Source organism: Amborella trichopoda, chromosome 11 (genome assembly GCF_054954075.1).
Source record: "Amborella trichopoda isolate Santa Cruz 75 chromosome 11, AtrichopodaSantaCruz75HAP2 v2.0, whole genome shotgun sequence".
NCBI classification, from domain to species: domain Eukaryota; kingdom Viridiplantae; phylum Streptophyta; class Magnoliopsida; order Amborellales; family Amborellaceae; genus Amborella; species Amborella trichopoda.
The window spans coordinates 1,993,168-2,019,650 of record NC_142346.1 but is presented as its reverse complement, the minus strand read 5'-3'; the positions used below and the strand labels follow the sequence as shown (position 1 = coordinate 2,019,650).

The following is a 26,483-nucleotide window of genomic DNA, read 5'->3' as shown; positions in this document are numbered from 1 at the left end:
TTTTGTGAAAGTAGCTCCATAACTGGATGGTTTGATCCCGCGGGAGTGCATTATACACCGTTAAATAAAAATATAACATACGCTGCGTTATTTTTTAAGAGCCCAAGCTCTGATAGTTTTGAAGGGCCATAACTCTGTTATTTTTTGACGAGCCAAAACACAGCTATACCAAGCTCTCAGAACTCTCTCTCACTCTCTCGCTCTAAACTGTCTGATCCTAAAACCCTAGTTTTTCGATATTCTAAGCCCTAGTTTTTGGTGGCCATGGCTTGGTCACTTGCAGGGATTCGCTCTCCTGCTACTTATATGGGATCCAGGATTACTGGCGATAAGAAGGACAGGGCTTTTCCCGTTGTTCTGCAGAAGCCTTTCCTGAGTAAATTTCTGTGAAACCCTAAAGGTCACCTATTTTTGCAGTTTAGAATGTGTGCTTATGATTTTCTCTAAGATCCTTTGTTTTTTGGTTTGTGTTGCTTGTTAATTCATGAAGGTTCGAAGTCTCTGCAGTTTTTGTTTAGTTAGATTTTCGGTGTTCTTGATATGGAGGTTTAGAGCTCAATTCTTTTTTGGATCATTCATGAAAGTTTAGAGTGTAAAACAATCTTCCTTTTTTGTTCTCTTCTTTGAAGTTGAAGCTCTGGCATGGTATAATGGTGTTCTATTTTTCTTTTCTTCTTCTTCTTCTTCTTTTCCCTTTGCTTTTTTTTTGTTTCAATATGTCCAATTTGTAAGCGTTAAAATTGAGCTTGATTAATTTGGGTTTACTATGGTTTCTTAGTTTTAATGGACAAAAGGTAGATAAAATATTTTTAATGCAAAAATTGGAATTATAAAAAGTTAATATGTTTAGAAAGTTGGAAGATTTAGGATGATTCAGAGGTAAGAATGGAGTCTTTTATTGGATTTTTCTGAAGTACAATTCAGTTTTTTCTGAATTCGAGACATTTTTTTCTCTCTTCAGTGGTTTTGTTATGTTATACGGTTGAATATCAAACTATTCCAGGAAAAAAAGTACCAGTTTTTTTCTCATGGATGAGATTTGGACAAGCAATTATTTTGTAGCTTGAAGGTTTTCAGGCTTTGTCCAATTCTTCAGCATTAGTGATAATACCATTTTTGACAGAAGAGTTTTAGAATTACTTTGTGTTTTGTTCGTTTTTTCGTGTATTTGCATTCTAATTGTGCTCCTCTTTGATTATTTGTGAAAAATTATCTTTCATCATGGCAGGACATTATTTTCACATTTCTACCAAAACCTGGCTGTGTACGTATCGGACTCTGCCGAATAACTGTTGTGTGTACAACTTTAAGGGGGATATTAATAAAATTTAAGAAAAACTAAGAAAAATAATAAAAAATGTGGGATTGATCCATCATTTTGTTGTGTATGATTTATATCTTTTTGGCAAAGATTTGTGAGTGTTTTTAGCCATAAATCCTTAATTTTATATTTTACCTTTTGTTGGACTTTTTAAAAATGCCCCCAACAATAAATCTGTTTTTTCTAGATCCGTTTTTCCAATACCTATTTAAGCCTATTCGGGCACCTTAAGGTTATTGTTTATTTTGCTTTTTAAACATTTTCCTTATTTTTTGAATTTTTTTTCAATCTTTTTTCAATTTATTCAGGGCCTTTCAGCCTTGTGCATGACTTGGTGGACTCCATTGAGATACTCCGCTCGGCCAAGGTCCCATTACCTTGGCCAAGCCGATTTTATGTACACTGCTACCAGCCAATGCTTCTATCTAAAATTCCCTCCCTCCCTTTCTGTCTCTTTTCTCTCTCTCTCTCTCTCTATGGGTATGTGTGTGCGGCTGTGCACGTAGGCTCTCTTGCATGCATGTGTGTTTGTTGTTGTTGTAGTTAATTGACAGCAAATTGAATGGGCACATGGGATCAAATGTTAAGGGTTATTAGAAATTGTAATATCAAGTGTTAAACAGTCAAATTACAAAATAAGAGCACTTATAGCATAGTCCTCTGGGAGTACTCTATTCTCTCACTTCCTCAGGCAAAGTACCTACTGAGGAGGATTTTTTCCGATATGAATTTCGGGATCAATTGTAGAATCACTAGTTGAGTTTTTTTCCCCCCCTCAGAAAAGAAATTGTTTTAGTTCCCAAACACTTAGATAAGAACATCCTAAAATTAGATGGTCGCTCTTCAATCTTATGGTATTGTTTTTTTTTTTTTTTCAGTTTTTAGGTTGGTTCTTAGGTCGAGGGGTTACATCCTAAAAATACTCCTAGATAGAGTTTTACTGGAAGAAGTGAATGTATGATATGCTCCTGCAAAAGCATATACTCTTTTGGCTAAGAGTAAATTAACAGATATCATGAGTTAATTAGAAACAAAAGAAAAAAAGTGGCAAAGCAATGATGGTTCTGAAATCTGCTTGATGTATTGTGGTTTTCCTTTTCTTTCTGATACTAGACTTGTACAAACATTTGAACTCATAATTACAGGCTAATGGGAAGAATTTATGGTAACATGAAGTAGTGGACAGGTCACTGCAAATCTTGTTCAGCAAAATTGACATTCGAGACTTATCTGGGTAAAGAAAGATATCTTTAGGTGCCTCCAAGTGTGTGATGGATGATAATTAATTTACAAGAGTGATTTGTTTTCACTTTTAAATTTTGGATATGCATCATTACATGTTTGTGTAATGTATTTTTAATTTTTTTATGGTATTACCTACTTTTCTTTGATAGGGAAGATCCTTGCTGGAAATGGTTCATCTCTTGAGGCAGATTCAACCTGTAGAACACTTGCTATGTCAGAGAAGGTGCTTGTTCCTGGTATTCAGAGTGATAATGAGGCATCCTCCAATGATCAGTTGGAATTATCTGAGGCCACATCTGATGAAGAAGAGGTTTTGTATATGCATGTCAACTTCACTAGATAACTTTCCCTTTTAGTCTTGCATTAGTTTTTTGTTACTTCATGTTAATAAACCAATTTGATTTATAGAAGGATTGGGTGGTTTTTGGATCCACACTAATCTGTAACTTTTTGTTTTAATACTCTTCTTATCCTTTATTTTTATTTTTGGGTGTGGGGAATTGGCAAATATTTGTGAACCAAAATCATGTTCCATTTGTTAAATCAGCCTTTATTGCTTTAGTGTTGTCCTTAAATTTTTGGTAGAGGCCAACCTTGCTTTGTCAGCTCGTGGTCTTTGATGGTCCACATGGCTTTGACATTCTCTATGCTTGGTTAGAATGCATAAATTCACAAAAAACTAACTTTAGTCATGCAAACATTAGTTGATAGCCAGTCCTCATGAGTATGCATTTGATATGCATAATCCTATTCATTTTTTGAAATTTCTGAACAGCAATAGCCAATTCAAGTGATTTTCACATAGTCTGTAGTTGCCACGGATTTTGGAATATTGAAGCTCATCATGATGATCATCATTAGAGCCTTATCCCAACTATTTGGGGTCGGCTACACAAGTCCTGTTCTGTTGTTTTGCTTTAGCAAGGGTCATACCCTCAGTAAGACTATGAGTCTTCATATCTTTCCTCACTACTTCTATCCATGTCCTTTTGGCCCTTCCCTTTGCCCTTTTAGAGCCTTCTACTTGAACTAAGTTGCACCTCTCGCACCTCCTAACTAGCACTGTATTGGGTTTACGCTGCACAAGGCCAACCTACATAACTTTACTTTCCCTCACCTTATCGCCTATTGAAGCTACACCTAAGTTCCCTTGTATCTATTCATTTCGAATTCTATCATTTCTTGTCTTTCCACTCATCTATCTCAACATGCTCATCTCAACTACACTCGTCCTATAGGTATATGTTGTTTCTTGACTGCGCAACATTCTGTCCCACAAAGCAAGGCTAGTCTCACAGATATCCTATGGAACTACCACTTCAGCTTCATTCGTATATGTTGATCACATAAAACTCTGGTTGCACATCTCCACTTTGCCCACCTAATTCTAGTTTTAGGCAGGACATATTCCTCGATCTGTCCATTTTTCTGAATTATCGACCCAAGATATTGGAAACACTCTCTTTTAGGAATTTCTTGGCCATCAATCTTAACTACTTCTTCCTTTCTACACCTATTATTACTAAACTTGCATGTTATATATTATGTCTTAGTCTGACTAATTTTAAAACCTTTAGGTGGCGTTTGATAACTTTCACTGCAGTTTCCCTGGGAAAATCCCAACTGCTAACTTTCCTGGATTTTGGGAAGCAGATGAAAATTGGTAGCTTGAAAGCTGGGGACCCTGTTTGATAAATTGTGGTGCTAGAAATTTCACCTGTTTGGTATTGGGAAAGTTGGCATATATATATATATATATAGCATTCTAAAAAAATAAAAACATATATTATACTGGACCCGGTTTCTATGCGGCCAAGCCCGCATATGTAGATATGCGGGCCTCTTAATAAATCCATTTTTAAGATGGATTTTAAGACTTAATTTTTAAGGACATGTAATCTCTAACATGGAGATCATGAATACGAAAAAATAAATAAATTTTAAAAAATAAAAATAATAATTCTAGTAAGAAAACATTTGGACCGTTAGTTTCCATTGTTTTTGGATGAAACACCTACTTTCATCCATCTTTAAGATGGATGCTTTACATTTTTTGGACCGCATATGTATAAATGCGGTCCAGCCCGCGTGAAACAATTTTCTATTATATTATATTATATATTATAATACTATTATATTATATGTAATATATTATATAGTAATATTATATTATGTTGTAATATCAATTATATTATATTATCGTATATCATTACAATGTTATATTATATATAATAATTCATATATCATATTATACTACATATATAATACTACATATATAATATTAAACTATGTATTTTTATTATAATATATTACTTTCGCCCAACTCCATTCTTGACACATGTTTTAGAAAATGAACATGTTCTCATCTATGCATTTCAGTGCAATTTGTCTGGTGCTAGCATAAAATACATGCACTTCTTGTAGCATTTGATTATTCAAAGATCATTTTGCATCCTATGTCTTTCAACAAATGTAAGTTGGTAATTCATGGTGAATATTTGTTTTGCACTTTCCATTACCTATGGAACTTTGGCTCGTGTTTTGTAGATCTGAAAATATGTGTTTCCCAATATTCTTCTTTTCATTCTAGATTAACAATGCTTGTTGCAGATGATTGAGGAAGATGAGCCCAAACAAATGGGAACTATAATTGAGGCTCTGCCAAGAACCATACCTCCGCCTGGTACAGGTCAAAGGATATATGAAATAGACCCTCTTCTAGAAGGGTTCCGTGGACACCTAGATTACCGGTAACCATACAGATCACTATAGGTTACTTTGGTAATAGAAAATCCCTATGCAATATTCCTTTTATCTTTTATATAGTCTAGTGCATTTACCTTATAACCTGTTCTGCTATTTCACTTTTTAATGGATGTCACATCAACTTCTCCTATCGTACAGATTCTAAGAATCTGGAATATCTACATCGCTTTATCATTTTAGTAGTTCACTGGAAGTTTCTCTTGAAGCAATGTTAGATCCTGCGAAGTGAGTTAAAATCATGATTCATCGCTGTTCTGCAGCATATATATATATATATATATATATATATATATATATATATATTAATTTACATCTTTAAAATCAAAATAGCAGAAATGAGCATGAATATTTGCAACTTTTCTTGATGTGGACCTTTTCTCTAGGTGAGAATCAGAAAGAAGACTGTGTTAAAACACCACTTCTGCTTATATGTATTGTGTCTCGATTTTTTACGAGTCAAATAGTTCTTTGTGCAAAGTAGGACTGGCAGACTATGCACTTTAATACTGGTTTTTCCCAGTTGTCCCTTTTTTTTTTTTTCCTCCTGCTGTTAAGATATTGTTAAGTTTGATGAAACAAACACTATCAAGAAATATTTTTATAGTAAAATTATTTTTAATTTTGATAAATATTGAAGACTTCGTTTTTAACTGTTCCTTTAAGTGTTTGACTTGAAAGTAATGAGAACATAGGTAATATTATAATGCAGCTATCTTAAAATATGAGATACATTTTGGTCATTTCTTAGGATTGGTGGCACATTTTCGATTCTCCTTTCTGCTTAGCTCAGAGTGTTTGGCTCATGGCACATTTTGGATTTAAATATCTGAAGATTTTTTGGAGCAGTCATACAATGCACTTCCCCTTTTTTATACAATGTGGCTTTCCCTCTTGCAAAAGGTAATAGTTTTCATGAACCTTTGTGATATGAGTTTCTCATGAACCTTTGTGATATAAGTTGTTTTAAGTCATTTAATCAAGTTTACCTTAATTTGTTGGCTACAATACTAAGGTTAATTATATTATTTATTCTTCATATGCAAATGACACTGTACATTTTACTTGAGGCCATTGAAGTTTCTGTGGATTTATCCTCTCTTTGAAACAGGTATCGGCAGTACAAGAATTTGCGTCTTTTGATTGATCAAAATGAAGGTGGTTTAGATGCATTTTCTCGGGGGTATGAAAAGTTTGGGTTCAACCGCAGGTGAGTTTTTTGTTCATTGTTGTGTCAAGAATTCAGTATCCTGTGTTCTTGATATGGAAGTTAGCTTGCTTTAGCTTTTGCCATAAATCATGTTGTGAAAGTTGAAATGATCATTATCTCTTTGATGCTTCATTTCTAGCTGAAAGAATGCATGTTATCTTTCATGTTATGCATGATTTCGACTCCTCACAACACCACTGCTTCAAGTGAGAGGTCATAGCCCATATGTTTCTGGTCCACTAGCAAGCCTACTGTAGAAACACTCCAACACATAAGCTGCATTTATAGCTTCCCTATGTAAGTGGGGTATGCTTCTGTGGGTCTGTGGGGAATCAACCAAATGCTATTATAGTTTGAACTGTGCAACATATTCTTCTCTGGTACATAGCTTCTGTTGCAAAATGGAGAGGCACAGAATAGGCATGTGCGGTAATGATATTTCAACACAATGAGGAGAATAAACCACATATTTAGTGGCCAGACGAGTTGAAAGTATATTACTATAGAGCTAAAAATTTCTGAACTCTTCTCAATGATGTCTGCAATCGTCTATGGCCAGGGGATGCCCATTTTACTCATTTATTTCAATACTAGTCTGTTGCGCTTTGATGTGTTGGTTCTGGTTGTGTTCTAGAAATTTTTGAAGCGTGTCTAAATTATTGGCGCACTTTTGGGTACAAATAGTATTGGACTTTTGTATTTCTCTTTCCTTTGAAGTTTCACAAATGTTATATGATTTAGCACAAAATTGTTCTTTGGAACCTTGGATGATTGCTCATATCAGTTTTATGACATTTTGCAGTGAAAGTGGTATAACTTACAGAGAGTGGGCTCCAGGAGCAAAGGTTTGCATTTTTTTTTTTTTTTTGATAATGTTAAAGCAAAGGTTTGCATTTTTACATGGTTTCTCATACATGGTACTCATAGAATATGGTCCTTTTGTATGTTTTATCTTTTTGTTCCATAATGAGAGATTCATGAAATTGTTAGGGTAAACTATATGGTGAAAACATACTCACCTATGTGCTGACACGCTAAAAGCAATACTATAAAACAATATCACATGGTACACAAAAAAAAACTCAAATGCTGTGGTTACCAGGCAACATCTAGCAGGATCCCCTGTGAATATCTTCTTGAGCTGCATGCCATTGGTACTTTATTGTTCAATACCCTCAATAAGCTGATGAACTTGTATACAACCTTTTATTTGGACCATTTATTGAACTTCATCCCACTCCTCCTCACTCCAATACTTGTCATTCCTAAGGTCATAATCATCATCACCATCAAGGCCTTATCCAAACTAGTTGTCATTCCAAAGGTGCCTTTTCTTTATATGTTGATGATTATATTTACAAGGCACCCATTTGAGTTGACCCTGCCTAGTATACATTGTTACTGCAATATCACATTTACAATATGTGACCAGTTAGTGCTCAATGTCTTGTAAACGAAATTGTTAATTGGCCAATCATTTCCCTCCAATCTTGAGATTTTTCTTACTTTGTTCAGAATAAATAATTTGGGTTTTCTAAATAATGGATTCTCACTCTCTACTTTGTTTCTTGCCTCAAAATACTAATATGGTTTCTTTATTGTTCTCAGTCAGCATCACTGATAGGAGATTTTAACAATTGGAATCCTAATGCAGATGTTATGACCCGGGTAAGTAGAATGTCCCAATGATGCTCGAGTTTTGTGCTTCCCTTTCTCTGCTAACTTTATGGTCAAATTCATACATTATTTCTTGGAATCTATTTGTAGTATTTTTATGAGATCAATTTATGACTATTTAATGGTGTCTTTAATTAAGGAATAACTTTAAGGAAAATTGTTTCATGCGGGCTGGACCGCATGACTACATATGCGGTCCAAAAAGTGTAAAACATCCATTATAAAGATGGATGCAAGTAGGTGTTCCATGTAAAAACAATGGAAACTAACGGTCCAAATATTTTCTTACTAGAATTATTATTTTTAGTTTTAAAAATTTATTTATTTATTCATATTCATGATCTCCATGTTAGAGATTACATGTCCTTAAAAACGAGTCCAAAAATCCATCTCAAAAATAGATTTATTAATAGGCCCGCATTTCTACATATGCGGGCTTGGCCGCATAGAAACCAGGTCCTAACTTTAAATACCACAAATCTTTCTAGAATGTCATGAACTAATTAATTGTACTTAGATTATCTATATTGACGTCTTTATTTATAACTAGGTTTATGTTTTGAGTGTCTTAGAGCACGCTCACTGCAGCACTCATGCACAGGGAGCAGACTCTGATACTACAGCCACACTAAGCGGTGAATGTATCCATCGACGTATCTACTAAGGATCCGCCGCCTTATCCCTAACCCTAGTTTGGGGCAATGGGCTTTGACTTACAAACTTACTAAGAAATTACTGAAATATCATATAAGGAACATTGCATACCGCTAAGGATTCAATAATCACTTTTTGTTTTATGTTAGACTTTGCATTTTTTATTATTAGTGTTGAAGAGCCGATGCTTAAAGCGCTCTGTAATATAAGAAAGTTCCAGTATGTTAAGGTTGCTGGTAAAGGCACCTCAGTCAATAAAGTAGACAGCATTTCTGCATTCAACAAAAAACGGTGGTGACTTCGTTGCCACAAACTTGCAATGCGATCTAGTTCAAAGTACCAACCGATCTACAAAACTGCATTCAACAAAAAACGGTGGTCTATTAATAAAAACTGCAGCTACATGCGATCTAGTTCAAAGTACCAACTGAATCTTGTCATTGACTCTGTTGCGACAGTGATAAGTCCAAGTTCTGTTCAAACTCAACTCCAACAAAATCAACGAGAGTTGATTTTCAACTAGTTATACATAATATTGTAGCCTTGTTTGGTATTATATCCTGGAAACTGGTTGAGATTGTCATAAAGATGCAATCTATGATAAATATGATTACCTGCAATGGATAAACTGTCATATTGACACCCAAGTCCCACTTATATAATGTCCGTTGCACCATCTTCTCCCGATTGTAGAAGCAGCAATGATGTTGGGAAATCTTCTGTTTTGTGCAGAATGAGTTCGGGGTATGGGAGATTTTCTTGCCAAACAATGCAGATGGCTCACTGTCAATTCCCCATGGTTCTCGAGTTAAGGTACAGATTTATCTGTCATGGAAGATCTAATATCAGTGATTGTGAATTGGAATAATGTGCTATGAAAGAATTTATCAGGTACAAGCCTTTAATATGAGTAACATGTGGACCCAATTTTTCATATATATGCATGCTTATATATGCTTATATTGCTATTTTTTCTTGGAACATGCTCTATTGTTGATATCTTTATTGAAAATCAGTCAGAAGCTGCTAAGATATTGTGCAGAAATATTCTTGATGTACTGAATTTCACTTGTATGCACTTTTGTGGTACAACAGATTCGGATGGACACACCAATGGGCATCAAAGATTCTATTCCAGCTTGGATTAAGTATTCAGTTCAGGCCCCTGGAGAAATCCCGTACAATGGCATATACTATGATCCGCCTCTTGAGGTTTGTTACTTTGAATGTTACGACATTTTGATTGAATTTTGAATGTGGAAAAAGTTTATCATGGTCTGGTGTTGTGCTGGATCACATTTCTATGATATGATAACTATATAACTTTTAGATGTGCAATTCTGTTGTTCCTCATTTATTTTGACCTAGTATTAACCAGTGTTGAAATTACAAATAAAGGAACAAAGAGAGCTTGCTTCTCAAGTCCCTATGAGTCCAGTTGTGTATTGTTATTTTTTTGACATTTCTTGGTTTAAACCTTGGGAGTTGTATTGTGGCTCATAATGCTCTATATCATGAGCCAAGACCCAGATCCATATTGAGTTATACCTGACATGACTTCTTGTTGATACTTTACTTGTTTTTGGTGCCTTAACAATTTTTACCTGGCTTATGGCTTCTTATTCTGTTTGTAGGAAAAATATGAGTTCAAACATCCTCAGCCCAAAAGGCCAAAATCATTGCGTATTTATGAGGCACATGTTGGAATGAGTAGTATAGTGAGTTTCTAAACTCCAAGCCTCTTATTTATGCAAGCATGTCGCACAAACATGGAGATTCACATTCATATTTTGGAGCATCAATTCATATCTATTATCTTTGATTCTTGTACCTTCATTTGCATATCATTTTGGTGTTTTCTCCATGAAGTCATGATTTTAGTTTTGATGTTATGATGTATTATTCTGTATGATGTGATTTTGATTAGAAAATGATAGTCTTCTTGTGCATTACTTTTTCTTCTTTCTTGTTTACTGGTATATGGTTCGTCTCACAACAATTTGACTATAATGCAGGAGCCTAAGATCAACACGTATGCTGGTTTCAGGGATGATGTGCTCCCACGTGTCAAAAGACTGGGCTACAATGCTATTCAGCTTATGGCAATTCAGGAGCATTCCTACTATGCAAGCTTTGGGTATCTCCTCATCCTTGGCAAAGTTCATTGATTCAGACACTATTGAACACAAAACAAGAAATTGCAATATTTTTCCGGGTTCTAACTTTCCAATAATGTTTTTCTCAACACATGAATACATTTTGTTGTTCATGTGATGTAGGTATCATGTGACCAACTTTTTTGGTATTAGTAGCCGTTGTGGAACTCCAGATGATCTCAAGTCTCTGATTGATAGAGCCCATGAACTTGGTCTGGTTGTTCTCATGGATATTGTGCACAGGTGATTTCATAATTTTCCTTGGAACTAAAGATATGGTTCTTGCAATTTATCATGACTAGAAATTATGTGTAAGATTCCAGATTCCCAGATATTTCAATTTTATGCTTCCTTTCAAATAGATGAACTTGAGGTCTGTAAAATATATTTGCAAGTATGCATTGGGGTGGAAATGATACATACCTCTCATGTTTAGATATGTCATCATCGTCAAATCCTTTTCACAACAAATTGGGTTCAGCTACAGGAATCCTGATCCACCATTCAAAGGCTATACCCTCAGTGAGGCCATAAGTCCCCATATCTTTTCTCATTACTTCCAACCATATCCTTTTGGGCATACCCTTTGCTCTTTTTTAGCCTTCCACTTGAACTAACTTGTACCTCCTAACAGGTGTTGTACTGCGTATGTGTTATACATGGCCAGCCCACCTAAATCCACTTTCTCTCATCATATCGCCTATGGGTCTACACCGTAGATGTTAGATTTGTATAGTGAATTAATTAAGTTTCTGATTGGAAGGAATATAAAGTGCATGATGTAAAATATAATATATCTAACATGTTTAAGTGTATTATTGGCACTCAAGCTAAATAGTACTTGGCACCATATGGTCCATTAGGGTGTAGTTAGCTTGGTAGGGCAGTCTTTCCCTCATTCTTGAACTTATGAGAAATGATGCTTTGACAAATCCCGACTTTCTGAGGTACTTGGTGTAAGTTTGATGTTTTGTCTCCAAAAAAGAAAGAGATAGAGATAAGAAGATCGGGAGAAGGTGGCTTAAATCCCCAATCAATGTATTGGGGCCGCATCTTCATTATGTGATTAAATTTTACACAGCTGGAGGTTAGGAACTTAGGATCTGTATAATGACATAAATGCCCTTAACATCTAGGGACATTACATTGTGAATGAATAACAAAGCATTTACCCAAAAAAAAGAATGATTACCAAAGCAATAATGACAATATTGCCCCTTATACATAATACAAAGTCATGATACATAGTCTTAACACACCCTTCAAATTGTACATCGTGCTTGAACATGTACACAATTTGTCTTTTGAAACGTAATGTTGTTCACTGGCATGGCCTTAAGAGTAGATATCCACGATTTAATTTTTGGTGCAAATACAATTTGTTCAAATGGCCTCTGTTTCTATCTTCTTGTGCCCAAAATGATTATATCTATGTGCTGGTGTAGTCATGGAAAATTGGATTGGCTACAATAGCAAGTACATATTGATTGTCACAATATATGGCAGACCATTTGATGTGGGGAAGATGCTAAAAACCCAAATAACACCAAATCTAAAATCTAGAAAACATGAAAAAAAAAAAAAAAAAACTGCATCACCATTGTACTCTCTATTACCAAGTGGTGCAATTCGATTTTGTATCCAAGAAATCTCTACTATGTTGCTTGCCCATGCTTTGTAATAGGCCCCCATACTTGAATGAGCTACTGATTTTTGCATCTTGTCCTCCAAGATGGCAAGATATCAATTTCTTTCTAAATAAACGCAACATCCTGAGACTGACCTGCGGGAATCAAGATCTCTTGCCCAATTGGTATAGAAGTAGCCAGTCATGGAAGCAACATATCTACTATCTATGTAATTCTTTAGGTAAATAATACTTGATTAATGGGCCCTTTCATACATTAGATTACGTATTTGCATGCCTCCGTGTGGACATCGTTGGATGCATGTATAAATTGGCATACCTGATTTACCAAGAAGGCATTGTTGGGACAAGTGAGGGTGAGGTTCTAAAGTGCGCCTGCCATGCTTCAGTACTATTTCGTTCTTCAAATAATTTCCCTTCGTTCTCTTAATCTTTTGTTGAGTATTGCTAGATCTGCTGGTGGTTTACAATGAAACGTAATGGTACATTCAAGTAAATCTAGTGCATATTTGTGTTGAGATAATTAGAGTTTGTCCTGGAGGCGATCCACTTCTATCCTTAGAAAGTACTGTAGCTTTCCCAAGTCTTTCATGAAGGAATCTCTTGATTTCGATGATAAGATCTAAAAAGCTTTCTTTCCCAAGTCTTTCATAAGGAAGCTCTTGATGTCCGCGATAAGATCTAAAAACTTCCTGTAGTGATGATGTCATAGACATATTGGAGGATAATCATCATACGTCTGGTGCTCGAGGATGAAGAGAGAATGATCCACTGCTGTCCTCATGAATTCATGGTCCTTTATTGGATGATTGAAACCAAGTACGAGAGGCCTGCTTCAATCCATGGATGGATCTCGTCAGCTAACAAACATACTCCTAAGGATGCTTCTCACTGAAACCTGGGGGCTTCTCCATGCATACCTCTTCTTTTAACTCTTTATAAAGAAAGACATTCTTCATGTTGAGTTGGATTAGAGGCCAATCATACATTAGAGCAAGAAATAATCTACTCAAATAATGACAATTTTTACGAGGCTGAAGTTTTATCATAATCCAATCTATGTTGTTGGTTAAACCCTTTTCACTAATAGAGACTTGAATCATTAAATACTTCCATTCGACTTGTATTTTATCGTATATATCCCACGTGCTACTCACAACATTCTTTCTAACAAACCACAGGGACCTTGTAAAACAGAAGAAAAAAAAAAAAAAAGCTTCTCAACAAACCTCTTCACAATCTCCCACATGTTGTTCAAGAACATAGCATAGCTTCAGCGCATCTCAGTTTGTTATTAGCCTAGCGTTGTGCACCCCTGCTCTAATACCATGTTACTTCGATGTTTTATCGCTAGAAATGATAGGGATAAGAAGAGCAAGAGAGGGTGACCTGAATCCCCACTCAGTGTGTATATTACCTATCTTGAGATTAGGGTTTGTACAGTTACACAAATGCCTTTATCATCCAGGGATATTACATTGGGAATAAATGACAAAGTAGTAATGACAATAATGCCACTTATACATGATACAAAGTAATGACACATGGTCTGAACAATTGGTCCTTAGAAGCCATATCTTCTCCTTGAAGTGGTACTTCTTCCAAATATGGATATTCATGGGCTGTTCTCCCACTCTAATATCAAAAATCTCTGCTCCCACGACAATGCTCCTCCTGCCCTCACAACCCCCACCACCCAAAAGCCCCCCCCCCTCCCCCCCTCCCCTCCGCCCCAGCCAAAAAATAAACAAAAAAAACAAATACAAAATAATAATAGAAAGAAATAAATTAGGGATACACATACATAAAGATGCACAAACACACAACAAAACAAAACGACGAACACACACAAAAAAGAAAAACTGGATTCTAGCATTTGGAATGGTCCTGAATCTCCTGATTAGACAAAGCTGATGAATAACCTGGCTTTTATAGGTGTTCACTTGGAAGATCTCAGTAGAAAGTGGTACTTTTGATGATTGACAAAACCTTCTTTAATCTGCATAAAATTTGAAAAAGGCATTCCCATGTGTTTTTAATGGATAAGAACGGTATGAATAGTAAAGGCCTTGCAGCCATACATTTGACAGGAGGATGGAGACCCTCAAACACCCCATCATTGAGCATTGACAAGATACAAATATTTTATGGAGGAAAGGCTTGTTTTCAAAATTTAACTAGGAATGTGGTTATCCCCTGCTAGATTTCATTGTTTCTCGCTTCATAACTTACATTATAACCGCATTTGTAAAGTATTTGGCCATGCATTTTGTGTGAGGGACAAGTTCAAAATTCAAACCCTTTGATCTCACTCAAACAAAGTGCATGTCACACCACTGGGCTAAAGGCTGGGATTAGTAATTCAGGCTTAAGTGCTGTCAGCTTTAGAAAGTCCTGCAGAATCTCTAATTTATCAATTTTGTTTAGATTAGATGATTATTTCTCTGAAGTCCAAACAATGATTGCTGTCGTCCTTTATTTTGGTCATTTTTAATTGTTTTTAATACATTAGGAAACGTCTTGTTGTAAACCTTGACGTGGTTTCTTCTTTCCTTGTTCTAAGACATCCATGATGGCTTACTGCAAATTATATGCTTTTCTATTTGTGGCATGGAATAAACTTGTATGGCGTCCACATCTGGATCTTGATGCCAAAATTTCAAAATTGGTCAAATCGAGTATATTTCATTATTAGTGTTTCAGGCATTACCCATCTCCATCTCTCATTATGATTCTTCATCTCTTTTGTTTCGTATCTCCTTCATTTCTTTGTTGGTGTCTTGTTAAGTTTTTTAATTTCGCTGGTTTAATGTTATTCCTTTTCCTGCGATTTGGAATATGCAGCCATGCTTCCAACAATGTGTTGGATGGATTGAATATGTTTGATGGAACAGACTCTCACTATTTCCATTCTGGAGATCGTGGTTACCACTGGATGTGGGACTCACGCCTTTTTAACTACGGAAGTTGGGAGGTATGCACCTTTTTGAATAATTAGCGTGGCTTGATTGCATGGTATGGTTTTCGATATTTGAGTTTTAGTCTTGTGACTGCAAGTATTGCTGGCTTTAGAAGTTTCTGTCTGACATACATGTTGCATGTAGGTGCTAAGATTTCTTCTTTCAAATGCAAGGTGGTGGCTTGATGAATATAAGTTTGATGGGTTTAGATTTGATGGAGTCACCTCTATGATGTATACCCATCACGGTTTACAGGTGATGTGAATCTTTTACCTTATGTTTTTTTGGATTAGTATATGATATTAGAAGAGAACAACGGTTTAAGTTTCGTAGCCCTTATACTTCCTTTTTGGTGAAATACAACCTGCACATTTGGGACCCAATATGCTATTGGCATCTTTGTAAACTGACGCAATATAAAATTTACCAACAAGCAACACCTATAAAAATAACTGTGTTTTAGAGAGGGAAATCAAAACGAGAAGGGAATCACAAGAAGAAAGAACAAAACGCGCGGATACGAGTATTTCGACACGGGCCCATAAACAAGAGAAGAAACAACACCCACAAAAGGGCCTCTCTCTCTACAAGAAACACTTTCTTTATTCCTTAAAATTCAAATTTCCTTTTATAGGAGTTTATATTCACCACCCTAAAGATAACTACTAAAATAAGTTAACTAACAAAATACTATTGACTCAATTCCTACCCATGCCTTGCACGTCCTATTTCAAAAGACAACATAAACCTTCCTAATCTAACTTTATCTTTTTATTAACAACCCAATCTCCTCCTATGAGCTAAGGAAATAACCTCCTTCTAAAAAGGAAACTACCCATTAATACCTTACCATTTATAACCAAAATTCTTATCTTACCAAAACTACATGCTTATCTCTTATTCTCACGCACCAACAATTATTTTTTACAACTTATCCTTTCTAAAAACTAACGATAACTACTACTATTTCTATTTCCGATTACCCCTTCCATATCCTTAACTATATTTTCTCCTCCACAAAGAGAAGACTTCCTGAAGGAAAAGCTTGTATCCACGTAAATCCAAAACGAAGCTCCTATTTTTTTGCACCCACAACTCCAACACAAAACCTAATAAGATAAACTTTTGCATAAGATAAACCTTTGCATATTGAAAACAAACCCTAATCTATTCAATGGACTCTATCACTGATAATTAAAAACATGACCAACTCTTGCAAAATAAAAACGAACTAATAAAATTTAGACTTATCAAAACTAACCCCAAAAATCCTAATTTTAATAATTAATCTTAATAAATAAAAATAAAAAATCTACCCAAACTCTAAAAATAAAATTAGCAAAAATAAAATTATAATTTGTAGCCACCAGATTTTGATCTGCGTCATAAACCAAATGATTTCAATCTATGCCTTTTTCATGTTATAGATCAGAAGGTTTCATTGATGCACAATCTTTCTTTTTTAAACTTCAAGTTTGGGATGCAGTATGCTATTGATTGCTTAGTACACTCACAAAAGAATGGTCATACAACAAACTCAAATTGTGCCATTTCCATGTTACAGATTTCTATTTGCATAATCTTTCTTCTTGAATTCTCCTTCATGTTTCCCTCAAATTTCAGCTTTTTGGACTTGCAGGTTGCATTTACAGGAAATTATAATGAATATTTTGGATTGGCAACTGATGTGGATGCAATTGTGTATATGATGTTGGCCAATGATATGATTCATGGGCTCTACCCCGAGGCTATTACTGTAGGAGAAGATGTGAGTACTACTTTGTTATGTTATTTGGAACTTGTTGGGGATTTTGAGTTCTCTGTCTAAATAAGGTATCTATAGTATATAAAGCATCACATGGTTCGGTAACCATGTGGCATGCAAGACATATTATGAGCTTCAGTGGAATGGTTATATATTCACGAAACTTTATATATTTATATCCATGTAGCAGATGCACGAATGAGCCAACAGTTACATACGTCCGCAGATGTATGGTATCGCAGGTAAAACCTAATGTGGCAGCATTTTAAAGATCCACAATTTTGAGGATCTAACCTCCTCAAGCTAGCCAACAATGCATCTCATCATCATTATCATAGCCTTGCCTTTTCTCAATTATTTGGGGTCGGTTACACGAATCTTGATACGCCACTCTGCACTATTAAATGCCATACCCTCAGTAAAGTCATAAGTTCGCATATCTTTTCGGACTACTTCCAACCACATCCTTTTTGGCCTACCCCTTGCCCCTTTAAATCCTACCACTTGAACTCACGCCTTTTAACAAGTGTTGGATTGGGTCGGCGCTACACATGGCCAGCCCATCGAAGTCTAGTCTCTCTCATCTTATTGGCGATTGGTGCCACACCTAAATTTTTTCGAATGGATTCATTTTGAATTCTATCCGTTATTGTCTTGCCACTCATCCACCTTAATATCCTTATTTTCGCTACACTCATTCTATGGGTATATTATTTTTTGTTTGCCCAACATTCTGGCTTATTTAGCACGGCTGGTCTCACGGCTGTCCTATAGAACTTGCCTTTTCAACTTTATTAGTATGCGGCGATCACATAAAATTTCAGTTGCACATCTCCACTTCGCCCACCCAGCTCTAATTCTGTGTGCGACATCTTCCTCAATCCCTCCATTTTCCTGGATTATCGATCCAAGATATCAAAAGTGCGGTCATTTTTATACTTCTTGGCTATCAATCTTAACCACTTCCTCGTCTCTACTCCTATTATTACTAAACTTGCATTCAATATACTCTGTCTTAGTCCAGCTAATTTTAAAACCTTCGAATTCTAGAGCATCCCTCTAAGGTTCTAACTATGTGTTGATGTTCTTTTGGGTGTCATCGATCAAAACTATGTCATCTGCGAACAATATGCACCATGATACCTCATCCTGTAGGTGTCTAGTTAAGTCGTCCATAACTAAAACAAAGAGGTACGAGCTCAATGCTGACGCTTGATGTAGACCTATTGTCACTGAAAACTCATGTCTCACTCCACTAGTTGTTTGTACACTAGTTATGCTCAATCATACGTATCTCTCACCAAGTCGATACGTACTATGTATCTATTTGACAAAAAAGAAGCATTTAAACATCCACAAGTTTGGGAATCTAACGTCCTCAATGGAGCCAGCAGCCTCCAAAAAAAAATAATATCTTTTACGTTTTGTGCATGTATTTGAGAAAAACAACTCATAATATTGTTTTGGACCATCAAACGCAAATGTCTAGAAACTCATAATTCAGTTTTATACTTTTAAAATAATCATCGGTGATTCTAAACTCTATAGCGAATCCCTCCATTTTAGATTAGCAAATATAGTACTCAATAGACCTTTTACCTGAGGGAATAGGTGTACAATATGGTCATGGGGGACCATACTATAAAGCAACCTTTTCCCACTCCTCTCGCCAACCAAAGCTTTAAAGAGGGATGACATAACCAAAATAAAAGCGAACAACATCATCACATCTCATTTTTCCACCGTTCCCTTCCCCTGCAATGAAAAGGGAAGGATGAGTCATCTTTCTTGGCAGCTGCACTCTTCCTTCTTACCATTTTCGCCGTCAAACAATGGAAATCCCCTACTTAGAGATACCCTATGATAGCACCCTTCAATATGGAGCAAATGAGGTGCACACAATCCCGAAAGAAAAGGATAATGGCCCGCGCCCATGCCAAGAACCCTAGTGGGAACCTTCTTTGGGATGATACCTAGGCCACTAGGTGCAGACAGAATTTGACATGGTACAATAAAAGTTTCATTAATTTCATAGTTTCCTTGAAAGGAGAACTATAGAAACTAAACTTGAATTATATAATTAAACATCAAACTTATTGATTACAATATTTAGTTTAAAGGTGATAACTTTTATATAGAAGTTTAGATTAAGAACGATAACTAGAATAATTTTCATTGCATGAGCATAGTTTTAGCATGTCAAATTCTTAAATATTTAATGAATAAATGTAATTTAGTTTGATATTAAGTATAAATTAAAATTTGTAAGAGAGTAACTTTATTAATTAAATAAATAAAAATACATTTAACTTAAAACTATATTTAATCACAAAGTATGGACCTAGGGTAACTCACGTTTTCACTAATCTACCCGCCACTTTAGGTGTTCACATTAATATATAAATATGTATTGCCACCTAGGTAGCCCAAATCAAAAGCAATAATTAAAAAATTGAGCAGCCAAAAGTTCTGGCATCAATACATTGTTAGACTTTGACTATTAATTGACAATATTAATTATAATATCACCTTTTAAATTAATCTTTTTTGAAGTTTTAATAATTGTTTGTGATTCACAATCTAATGATAACTAAGAATTAAACTTAACAAAAGTCCACAACTATTATATATGGTTAAAATTTGGGTAGTCCACTTTTCAAAATAATTTTTAATTACTTTTCATATATTATTAACAGATGATCAATATCAAATAATTTTGTTGTTTTGAAAATCAAATTTTCACTCAAAAGGAGAGAAAATCTATAGTTTCTTATCAATGAAAATTCCAACTTTACCTTGAGAAAAAATAAAATTCAACTTTTTAAAACTATATTTAGTTATAAAATCTTTTTTTTTCAAAGTAACATTACTAAAATCAATTCCGTGATTTGATAAATTTCCTTTTGAATTACCATTGTTTCTTTATCATAAAGTGGGTACATGGGGTCACACATTTTCAATTATTTACTCATCATCTTATCATCCGAGCCTTATCCCAACTATTTTGGGTCGGTTTTTTTTTTCAATTATCTACTGTGTGGTCAAATTGGCAAGTAACCTGAAAATCAAATATTGTTTACATAAAAGTGAGTGGTCAAAGGCACTATCGTAAATACAATGTTAAAGTTTGAATTGTGATTGGCAATTTGTTATTCTCATATCACCTTACAAATAGAATTATAACACGTCATTTTTTTTGAGTTTTAAGAAATTGTGATTAACGATATAAAGATAATAGAACTTCAAAGTAAGGAAGTTTAAATTTAACTTTTTTTCACGAATTGGGCATCACTATTATTTCAAATTAATTTCTCATTATTTTTCAAATTAATTTCTCATTATTTTTCAAATATTAATTGAACTGGTAAGACTGACTTTTAAATTATGTTTTACCCATTAAAAAAAAAATTATATTCATTGTAGTTCATCATGGTTTATTCAAAAGTGAAATAAATTGAATTTGATTATTATTTTTAAATGAAAATTCAAACTACACCTTCACTAAAGGTACTCTCATAAATATAATGTAAAGTATGAATCTTAATCTTCCATTTGTACTCACAAATAGAATTATAAATATTATATATTTTGAGTTCCTCATTTGAGGTGAGGTCAATATAATATAAGGGAAAGTATATAATGAGACCATTTACCTTTTGTACATGGTGGTCACAATTAATTTTAACCATTGGATGTGAAATTAGGTGGCTGCATTTATTTCATTGACTAAGCTCAAAGTTCAAAAGAAATTTTTTCGAACTTTGTGACTCACCCAAACTATCAGATTTCACATCGGATGGTTGTAAGTTTTTGTGACCTCCCTGTATCCAAGGTAAATTGGTCTCATTGTACACAATCCTATAATATAATATAAATTGTTTTTAGTTTTTTACATAGGGAAAGCGTACAGTGGAACCTTTACCTTTGGTACAAGAGTGGCGCAATCACCCTAGCTGTCAGATATGAAATTGGGAGGCAGGGATTGTTCCATTGAACATGCTCGAAGTTCAAGACAACTTTCTTTAATCTTTTTTTTTTTTTTTTAATTTTTTTGTGTTGGGCTGACACATCCTAGCTTTCTAATTTTACATCAGATGGCTTGTGGTGTTCATGACCTTCGTATACAAAAGATAACGGTCATTGTATACAATCTCTTTTACATAATCATTATTAAACGAGCTTGTCTCAAGCTTAAGCCGAGCTTGTCTCAGCTTGAGCTATGCTTGTTTAATAAACAAGCTACCAAGCTCGGATTTTCTTGGCTTGTCGAGCCAAAAGATATTGCTCATGCTTGGTTCATTACAAGATGAGCTGAGCTGGCACTCAAGCCAGCATGGCTTGTTGACACCCCTAAGAAGAATGAGAACCGTGTGGCTCCAAAACCCCTCCCTGTGATTACTGAGATTTCTGGGTTGCTACTAGCAATCATCCAGCCATGTGAGATCCTCATCTACCAAACATCACTGGAGGATGCAGTCAAAGGAGTACAAAACAGCCATGGATGGGTAGCAACATGTTAGCTTCTAGGAACTGAAATCCACCACCTTTCCAAGTTTGCAACGAAAGATATTACTTGCTTTCTGCCATTTCTTTGATAAGTGTTGTTCTTTTTATGGTACCATAGATAATGTGGAACTGGAGTTCATTTTTAACTGTTAGTGCTACACTTCAAACTTAATTTGGGTAATTGGATATTACCACCGATAGAATCATTTCTAGTTTGTTCTCCTGTCCTTTTCTGAAGTAAGAAGTTTCAATTTTATATGCTTTTGTTTTTGTATAAGTTCTTTCATGTCTATAAATTCTTTCATGGCAAAGTGGTTTGCTTTTCTACTTTTTTGGTTATCCCACTCGGTATCTCTAATTTTCACTCCCTGGTTTTAAAACATACTATTTTAGGTTAGTGGAATGCCAACTTTCTGTATACCTGTTCAAGATGGTGGGGTTGGTTTCGATTATCGTCTTCACATGGCCATAGCTGATAAATGGATTGAACTTCTCTCAAAGTAAGCGAAACTGATAGTAATACTTGTTTAAGCTAATTTACATATTTCTGATGACTATCTATTTGGAGTTTATCTCAGCTCTATTTTATCTGGTCCTCACTTGAAGGTTCATGGCAAGATATTAGTGTATGTGGCTGTATATGGTTATTAGTTGGCATTGACTTGCTGATATGGTGCAGGTATAGTGATGAGTATTGGAAAATGGGTGACATGGTGCACACACTTACGAATAGAAGGTGGCTGGAGAAATGTGTTGCTTATGCTGAAAGCCATGATCAAGCTCTTGTTGGTGATAAGACTTTGGCATTTTGGCTCATGGATAAGGTCATCATTATATGACATTCCATTTATTAATTCAGATAGTTAAATACATCTGCTGCTCTCAAAAGGTCATGCTGCATATGAAACAGCTATTCATTTCGTGGTAAATTCATCACCTGTGATGCTTACAATCAAATACTTGCCAATGACGAAAACATATGCTCATTAGGTGTACTTGACAAAAAAATTATGAGATCTACAATCGGAAGAGCTTGAATTCCTCTCGAATTTGATTTATCAAATTGCAATTTCTGTGTATAGGTAATTCATGACTTGATTAACACCTAAGAGCAATAGGGCAAATTAAATCTTCCAGCTAGAAATGCTCCTCAAAGGTGTAGTTTGTGAATATGAAACAATCTGATAATTCAGGCTCTTCTTTAGCACTCTTTATCATTAATTTTAATCCATGATTGTTCGAATGTTAGGAAAGTGTATTTCCTGTTGTTCTTTTATATATATATATATATATATATATGGGTGTGATTTGTATAGTGGCTAGGCTCTAAACAATCAAATTAGAGCCTACCTTCAAATAGTGTTGAGCAATGTGGTTTCACTATTGGAAATCTTTGTGATAGCCTTAAAATACATGTTTATATTTGTTTATAAAGTTTAAAGCTTCAAAAATAATGTAGATCGACATATCTATGAAACCTTGAAAATCTTGAAAATTGACGGTCCAAAAATACATTACAAAATACACTATTTCCAAAACTTGAAATCCATTTTTTTCTGATGTCCATCTTGATGTCGAGACAATCAATTTGAAGATATTTGGGCATTAAAACAACCTCTTCTAGTGAGATTTTGAGGTAGGCTCAAATTTGATTGTTTAGAGCCTTGACTCTATATAAACTTTTCCCTATATATATATATATAGATAACTGTATGAGCATTAATTTTAAAGAGGTTGATGCTCGTGGGAACCATGTATTCTGGCAATGTAGATTAACTTGTTTTTTTTCTTTTTCTGATAAGTAACTGAAGTGTTTGTTCTTTATGTTATTTTTTACTGTTGACCTATTCAGGACATGTATGATTTTATGGCATTGGATAGACCATCAACTCAATTAATAGACCGTGGAATAGCATTGCACAAAATGATCAGACTGATCACAATGGGGTTAGGTGGTGAAGGGTATCTTAATTTCATGGGAAACGAATTTGGTCATCCAGGTGAAATTTCTATGATGGTTTGAAAGCCATCTTTGTTGTGTTTTAACTTTTGAGTTGCATCAGAAAATAAATGAAGTTTCTTCACCATTCCTTTTTTCTGTACCCAGAGTGGATAGACTTTCCGAGGGGTGACCAGATGCTTCCAAATGGACGTGTAATCCCAGGGAATAAAAATAGCTTTGATAAATGCAGGCGTAGATTTGATCTGGTAAGTAGATGGATAGAGCTTGCTTATGAATGTGGTTTGCGCCATACTTTTACCATGAGTAAGCAAGTGAAGTTAGTTTGTATGTGTGTGTGCATTTCCATATGTTTACTTGAAACATCTGTGCATCTTTTTCCCTCTCTTGTTTGTGTCCTTTTTTATAGAAGTTCATATCTTGATTGTTTCAGTATTTTCGAATTTAGGGAGATGCAGATTATCTTAGGTATCGAGGAATGCAAGAGTTTGATCAGGCAATGCAGCATCTTGAGGAGGCATATGATGTACGTGTCGTTATTTTGGATACACATCTCTTTTTATCGTTCTCTAGGAAAATTTGTGTAGTCAAGAACTTCAAGAAATTGTCGTATTATTAAAATTTTGCAATTTGATAATTCCTGGATTTTTTCAGTTTTCCTTGTAAAGGAAGTGACTCTTTGTTCTTAACCTCTTTGCATTTTAATTCGTCGCATGAATATTTAACTTAAGACCTTATTTCATTTTTACATACTTTGGTGATTGTGTTTGGGAGTCCAGTGTCGTGTATAGCATATTCACTTCAATCAAACTTCATTGGTAGCTAGTAAAATGGTCTTTTAAATGCCATAAATAAGCTTTATAAATCATTTTCTCATTGTAAAATTTGCATTTGAAAGGTGCTACCCTCTACACAGTGAAAGATCTACACTTTAAAAAATTATAAAATTTGCCCTTTCAGTTCATGACTTCAGATCATCAATATGTCTCAAGGAAAGATGAAGGGGATAAAGTCATTGTTTTCGAGAGAGGAGACCTGGTTTTTGTTTTCAATTTCCACTGGAACAGTTATACTGATTACCGGGTCGGTTGCCGCACTTCTGGAACGTACAAGGTCAGTATATTTCTTTTAATATCCCAATGGCAGCCTCACTTAATCACGGCCTTTGATGCCTCAGGTTTTGGTATTATTAAATATTGTTTCTGTTACATTTTGGGCCATCTTTCATGATTTGTCATCCAAATTACATGGACTCAAATTGAATGTTTATTTTCAATGTTCCAGGTTCTTTTAGATTCGGATGAGAAACGTTTTGGTGGTTACGAGAGAATTGATCACGGAGCAAAGTCCTTTTCAAATGTAAGTAAACCATTCTTTATTGATGTTTTACTTATTTTCTGAATCCAATTATAGATGGATGGATAAGTAGATTAATAGGTACACAGATGAGCCTTTTACGTCGAAATATACAGATCCATTGTCATTATTCGATTCTCTTTTCTGTGTTTACAGGAAGGGTGGTATGATGGCCGCCCCCATTCAATCCTGGTATATGCCCCCTGTCGAACAGCAGTTGTCTACGGTTTAGCAGAGGATCAAAACAGAATAACAGAATGATCTTGTTTTCTTAAATATGGCATGGCCTTGTTCTGCAAAAACTATGGTGAGGATCCAAGTCTAGCTGCACCCAGACAGTTTTTTTTTTTTTTTAATTATAGAGAAATGGTGTTTGGTTTCTTGACCTTCTTCGAGCAGCAATGCTTATTCCCACGATGCAATTCTCCCCTTCTACTCATTTGGAAAATGAAAAGAAACTAGATATTCAATATATAGCAATTTTCATTCTCTACAATTTAACAGTTTCTAACTGGTTTTCCCATCTTTCAGATTCTGGGATTCCCATCCTTCAGATTCAGGTTCTCTACCTTTGTAAATTTTGAGATATTTGGACAATGAGCTTTCAGGAGCACATGGGTTTGGTGGTAAACTGAGCATCATCTGGATACTGGGTTCATGTTTTTCCCTGTAAATCTCTCTTTCCTCCTTTCACTCTCACTCTCTCTCTCTCTCTCTCTCTCTCTCTCTCTCCCCATTGTTAGCGAACTCCTTTTAATTTCATCTTAGAGCTGATGTATATATCTTTTAGGAATTTATTGCATCAAAAAATTCAAATGTAGTATTTTACTTGAATAATGAGGGTGTAATACTCCCATATCTGTAAGGCCATGTGAATGACCTGGATCATTCTTTTACATATTTGATTTTTGTTTTATCTCATTGTTGGTTAAAACTTCTTCATTATCTTGTCTATCTCGTTAATTTGTATTCCCCTGGAGGCTGCAGTTTCTTCTTCTCACTATGTTCTCCAAATTATAAATTGAAGGGAAATATGTCAACATATGCCTAAAATATTAACTATTTAACGTGTTATTTGTATGCTTTGATTTAGGATTTTATATTATGAGGCTATTTACCTAGTACAAGGAAGTCACAATTACTAGTGACCATCCTATATAAAATATGATAGCTTGGGTGTTATAAAGGTTGAAAACACTTCTTTTGAACTTTGAGCTTGGTCATTAGAATAAATGCAGCTGCTCAATTTTACATCCAATAAT

The 26,483-nt window shown here is 34.9% G+C and overlaps 1 protein-coding gene across 13 annotated transcripts; it reads left to right on the top strand.

Moving 5' to 3' along the window:
* Window positions 1-54: 54 nt before the first annotated feature.
* On the top strand, window positions 55-26,142 carry LOC18441379 (1,4-alpha-glucan-branching enzyme 1, chloroplastic/amyloplastic). Of its 13 annotated transcripts, none has more exons than XR_016044466.1 (24): window positions 90-376; window positions 2,467-2,555; window positions 2,716-2,876; window positions 5,177-5,316; window positions 6,441-6,539; window positions 7,342-7,384; window positions 8,148-8,207; window positions 9,603-9,683; window positions 9,966-10,082; window positions 10,505-10,588; window positions 10,886-11,007; window positions 11,150-11,269; window positions 15,519-15,648; window positions 15,808-15,889; window positions 17,274-17,402; window positions 22,299-22,405; window positions 22,585-22,729; window positions 23,758-23,905; window positions 24,013-24,113; window positions 24,314-24,391; window positions 24,826-24,978; window positions 25,150-25,224; window positions 25,378-25,528; window positions 25,753-26,142. XR_016044466.1 is itself a non-coding variant. In XM_020671664.2 (24 exons), exons 3-23 carry the CDS (start codon window positions 2,778-2,780, stop codon window positions 25,480-25,482), a joined length of 2,247 nt encoding a protein of 748 aa, XP_020527323.1. In that variant the 5' UTR covers window positions 90-376; window positions 2,467-2,555; window positions 2,716-2,777; the 3' UTR covers window positions 25,483-25,528; window positions 25,753-26,142. The 13 variants fall into 13 exon arrangements, 6 of the variants coding, with proteins under 6 accessions (XP_006851560.1, XP_020527323.1, XP_020527326.1 ...); XR_016044461.1 differs by having other exon boundaries at window positions 15,779-15,889; window positions 22,585-22,829; XM_020671664.2 differs by having other exon boundaries at window positions 15,779-15,889.
* Window positions 26,143-26,483: the final 341 nt, after the last annotated feature.

Bases quoted from the DNA above. Each gene is read 5' to 3' on its own strand.
- LOC18441379 (XM_006851497.4), top strand. From the start codon at position 265: ATGGCTTGGTCACTTGCAGGGATTCGCTCTCCTGCTACTTATATGGGA. The intron at 17,403-22,298 runs GTGAGTACTACT...ATACTATTTTAG, and splicing joins CTATTACTGTAGGAGAAGAT to GTTAGTGGAATGCCAACTTT. The intron at 22,730-23,757 runs GTCATCATTATA...TGACCTATTCAG, and splicing joins CATTTTGGCTCATGGATAAG to GACATGTATGATTTTATGGC.